This window comes from Anomaloglossus baeobatrachus, chromosome 3 (genome assembly GCF_048569485.1).
Source record: "Anomaloglossus baeobatrachus isolate aAnoBae1 chromosome 3, aAnoBae1.hap1, whole genome shotgun sequence".
NCBI classification, from domain to species: Eukaryota; Metazoa; Chordata; class Amphibia; order Anura; family Aromobatidae; genus Anomaloglossus; species Anomaloglossus baeobatrachus.
In genome coordinates this window covers 44,322,600-44,327,671 of record NC_134355.1, presented here as the reverse complement: position 1 = coordinate 44,327,671, position 5,072 = coordinate 44,322,600, and the positions used below count along the sequence as shown (strand labels likewise).

At 46.3% G+C, this 5,072-nt stretch overlaps 1 protein-coding gene across 1 annotated transcript in view; it reads right to left on the bottom strand.

The window, feature by feature from the left end:
- Positions 1 to 3,858: 3,858 nt before the first annotated feature.
- The window catches only part of MRPL57 (mitochondrial ribosomal protein L57), an 8,556-nt gene continuing 7,342 nt past the window's right edge, over positions 3,859 to 5,072 (bottom strand). Inside the window, exon 2 of the mRNA XM_075337996.1 lies at positions 3,859 to 4,236. Within this exon, the coding sequence (XP_075194111.1) occupies positions 3,909 to 4,223 (315 nt within the window). The 5' untranslated portion in view covers positions 4,224 to 4,236 and the 3' untranslated portion in view covers positions 3,859 to 3,908. The remainder of the gene's footprint in view (positions 4,237 to 5,072) is intronic.

The window sequence follows — 5,072 nt, the reverse complement described above, 5'->3', positions numbered from 1 at the left end:
CGTGTGAAAGATTTGTAAATTGTATTTTTAAATAAATTATTTTAATAAATTTCGATGATACAGTGAGGTCCTACTGGAAGTCCGTACAACCGTGGCAGTTATGTCAGGAGACTTGTTTGCGAAGGACGTATATTGTAGAGCTTTGCTTTTGGTGTCATTGTAAAGTCCAGAATCTTCAGGTTCTACTGATGCCGGGATCAATCTCCAGCATTTGTATAAGGCCCCTTTCACACGTCAGTGATTCTGGGACGTTTGTGCTTTTTTTTAAACGTACCAGAATCACTGACATACGCAGACACATTATAATGAATGGGTCTGCTCACACATCAGTGATTTGTCACTGCACGTGTCTCCGTGCGGCGTACCCGAGTGTGCGTGATTGCTGCACGGAGACATGTCCATTTTTTTCTGGCATCACTGATGTCCCATGGACCACACAGTGGTGTGGTCCGTGAAACACGTGCCAGAAAAAAACGTACTTTTAAAATAAAAAACATTTTAACTCACCCGGCGTCCAGAGATGTCCTCTGCAGCCCGTGCAGCCTGCTGCTTCTGAGCCGGCTCATTATTGTCGCGCATATTCATTATGCGCGACACAGCCGACCCGGAAGCAGCTGCTGCAGGGGTCACCGCCGGACGGATGCTGCGTCGCGGGAGGATTCAGCACCACAGAGAGCGGGAGCGGGCGCAGGTGAGTGAATCTCTAAGTGCAATCACGGGCCACGGAGAACAGAGCCCGGATTGCTCTTAGACAACCCACGTGTGCCGTGATTTTCGGCACACGCAGGGACATGTGCGTGTTTTACACGCCAGTGAAAAACGTCTGTTTTTCACTGACGTGTGAAACGGGCCTAAAGTTGTGAAAAAGGATGAAATGTTTTACTGCTTCCATTAGCGACTACCAATGGGAAGGGGAAGAAAGAGAGCAGGAGGAACGATCATTGACTGATAAGACCCCATTACAGGCAACGACATCGCTAACAAGATATCGCTGGGGTCACGGAATTCGTGACGCACATCAGGCGTAGTTAGCGACGTTGTTGCGTGTCACACTTACGAGCGAACACTAACTATCCCAAATACTCAGCAAATCGTTGATTGTTGACACGTCGTTCATTTTCCAAATATCATTGCTCCTTTGGGAAGCAGGTTGTTGGTCGTTCCTGAGGCAGCACACATCGCTACGTGTGACACCCCGGGAACGACGAACAACAGCGTTTCTGCGTCCTCCGGCAACGAGGCGGGAGTGACGTTCATGCGGCTGCTCTCCGCCCCTCAGCTTCTATTGGAGGCCTGCTGTGTGACGTCGCTGTGACGCCGCACGAACCGTCCCCTTAAAGAGGTTGTTCGCTGGCCACAGAGACGTCGTTAGGAAGATAAGTTCGTGTGACGCGTACCTGCGATATTGTTCGCCACGGACAGCGATTTGCCCGTGACGCACGAACGACGGGGGCGGGTGCTATCGCTAGCAATGTCGCTGCGTGTAAAGCGGCCTTTACTCTCACCTCTACCCCCGAAAGAGTATTCAGATGCCTAGGAATACAGGAACTTTTCTTCATGTTGTCACCTCTATACCAATGATGACAGTATTAGTTATCTCTCCCAACATAGAGCCTTCTAATACCTAAGAAGGGATAGAGGAACTTGTCTTCTTGTTATCACCCTTATACCAATCATAACCTAGTACTGTCATCTCTACCACTATACAGGCTTCTAATGCCTTAGGAGGGATTGAGGAACTCTTCTTCATGTTTTCACGCCTATACAAATGATAACTAATAAGGTCCTCTCTCCCACCATAGAGCCTTCTAATACCTAAGAAGGGATAGAGGAACTTTTCTTCATGTTATAACCCCTCAACAAAACATTGCCTGTAAAGGCTGCTTTACACGCAGCGACACGCTAGCGATGTAGCTGGTGAAAGCACCCGCCCCCGTCGGTTGTGCGTCACGGGCAAATCGCTGCCCGTGGCACACATCGCTAACACCCGTCACACATACTTACCTGCCTAGCGACGTCGCTGTGGCTGGCGAACCGCCTCCTTTCTAAGGGGGAGGTTCGTTCAGAGTGACAGCGGTGTCACTAAGCGGCCGCCCAATAGAAGCGGAGGGGCGGAGATGAGCGGGACGAACATCCCGCCCACCTCCTTCCTTCCTCATTGCGGGCGGCCGCAGGTACGGTGATGTTCCTCGTTCCTGCGGTGTCACGCATAGCGATGTGTGCTGCCGCAGGAACGACGGACAACCTGCGTCCTGAAACAGCAACGATAATCGGGAAAGGAACGACGTGTCAACCATCAACGATTAGGTAAGTAATTTTGATCGTTAACGATTGTTCCCGGGTTTCACACGCAACGACGTGGCTAACGAGGCCAGATGTGCGTCATGAATTCCGTGGCCCCAACAACATCTCGTTAGCAATGTCGTTGCGTGTAAAGCCCGCTTTACTGTCACCTTCCACACCCTGTACAACTTTCTGATGAACTTGAGTAGGAACGCAGAAACATGTCTTCTCCTTATGACCCATCAACCAATCACTACCCATTGCCGTCACCTCTCTCCTTGTACAGCTTTCTGACCTAATGGTTTTGGAGATACAGGAACCTTTCTTCATGTTACCATCTCTCTACCAATCACAGCCATTTAGTTTTCTCTCCCTGTCCACTTTTCTGACCTAGTGGTCTTGGTGCGATGGAGATATAGGAACTTCTTACTGTTACCTCTCTTCATGACCAGCTTTCTAACCTAGTAGTTGAGATATAGGAATGACAGCCTTTTACAGTTTTCTTTCTCTCTCCCTATGCAGCCTTCTGGCCTGGTGGCGGAAAATACAGGAACTTTTCCTCATGTTATCATCCCCATTACCAGTCAGCACAGTTGCTCTCGAGTCTGCCGCTGTACTGATGAGGCATTTGGTTAACGTTTAGCATCAACATGAATTTTTATGCGGTTTTCGATTTTAATGTAAAATTGTAAAAAAGGTGCCTTCAAGTGTAAAGGATACAGCAACGAGTGTTTATTGTTTTTTCCATTTTTATCAAAAGTGTATAAATTGTCCCCAAACTATGTGCATCAAAGGTGTTAAGAAGACAATTGGACACCTGACAGAGTGGATGTTTTTGCCCTGCTCAAAAAAAATAGCCGGTAGGCCTGCACTAATTACATAGCGCCCTGCCTGGCCAAAAGTATTTCACATGTAAATATACGTAATTACTTACCGGTAATGTGTTTTTTCCGAACCCATGACGGCACCCTTATATTCCCTCCCTGCACTGGGGGTTGTTGGTTGGTTCACCTTCCCTTTTTTCCTTTTCCCACATATTCTGGTAGTGGCCTTATGTTAACCTGTTTTTTTTCGGAGGTCCTCTCATGCTCTGTAATCAACGGAGGCGGCGAGCGGACCGCCCCTTTTTTTATCCTGAAGGTTTCCTGTCCTTGATGGGCGGATCCTCTCTCGTGGTGCTGTAATAGGGTGAGGGAAAAAAAGGCCTATATGCCCCCAGCACTAGAAATTACGACAGGTCCATCCACCAGTCACTTCTGCACACGCTCTCTGATTTATTTTAATATTAGAAGTATTACAGATATTTTCAGACTGACTGCACATACCATCTTCCTTTCAAGTTTACCATATTGGCCAAATATGTCCTATAAGGGATATTCCCATCTCTGGCATCTAACTAGGATATGCCAACACTCTATAATCAGTGGGTTTCACCTCTACGTTCCCTCACTGGTCCTAAGAACTATAAGCGCTGGTGAAGAGCCATGCTGAAATACTCTGCGCTGCATAAAGCTTGATAACATATGAATAGCTTTCTGTGGTGCTCAGTAAAATGCACTGCAAATGAAAGCACAATGTTTGAAAATACATTTAATAGATTTTAGCAGAACGATATTTTGGAGAGATCATGACATTGTCCACTTCTTGGTGACATTTAGATGATTTAGGTGATCTTGCAGGTATTTGTGTTCAGGGAAATTTGCCCGTTTCATCGCTTTCATCTCCTCGTATTCTCTGTTTTTCCGTTCTGCATCGTGACGGTATTCCTGCTCCTTGGTCATGTAGGGCCGGCTTATCCAGTACTCCGTCTCAGCCTCTATCTCCAGCCTCTTAATCATGGACTGTTTCATGGTCCACGTGACCTGCCGGGGTCTCCTGTATTTCCCAATCCACTGGCGGCCAGGAATGCCCTTTCTCAGGAGGATGTTGGTCAGGAACATTTTTGCTTAGGGTCTGAAAAAAGAAAAAAAAAAAGTTATGTGCTGCTCACAAGGGGCTCCGATACACAAAGCGGTTTCTGGGGATATGCATTGCTGGCCTATTTTTAGGATACTGGGTGCCAACCAATGGGCTACCATCGATCAGCTGAGTGAAATGGGCAACTATGCTCTTTTTCAATTGAAGAGAGCTACAGTAAAGAAGATGCCTAATAAAGGGGGAAACGGGACAATCCCCTCTAAGGCGCCGCTCACATAAGCAGTATTTTGCCGGAAAGCCGGATCCGTCACAAATGCGTTTCAGTTCCATTCATTTACAATGGAAACGTGGCAAGAAGCGGTCACATGTGGTCGCATATTGCCACAATTCCATAGGAAATTAATGGATCTGAAACGCATTTCTGCCGGATCCGGCTTTCCGGCAAAATACCACTGATGTGAGCGCGGCCTAACTGCTGGACACAGGCTGTCCCTAGTGTAAGGTCACCAACACATATTCCCTACAAACTATATAATCACCTCTTGCCTGGACAATTTTTAATCCCACCCTTTTGGTTTTTTTTTTCTTCCCCTTCAAAAAGAACAAAAAAAAAAAAAAAAAAAACCACAACTTTTTTTATTTTTCCTTAAATATTACCATATGAACGATTTGTTTTTTTTTGCGTAAAAAGTTGTAGTTTTGAATGACACCATTGACTTTCCCAAATAGTGTGTTGCAAAAAAAAAATTCCAATTAAGGTGAAGTGGTGAAAAGATGCAATTCCGACATTGTTTTTTAGGTTTCCTTTTTATGGCATCCATTGTGCAGTAAAAAAGACCCAGCACCGTGTTTTTGTAGGTCACTATAAATGA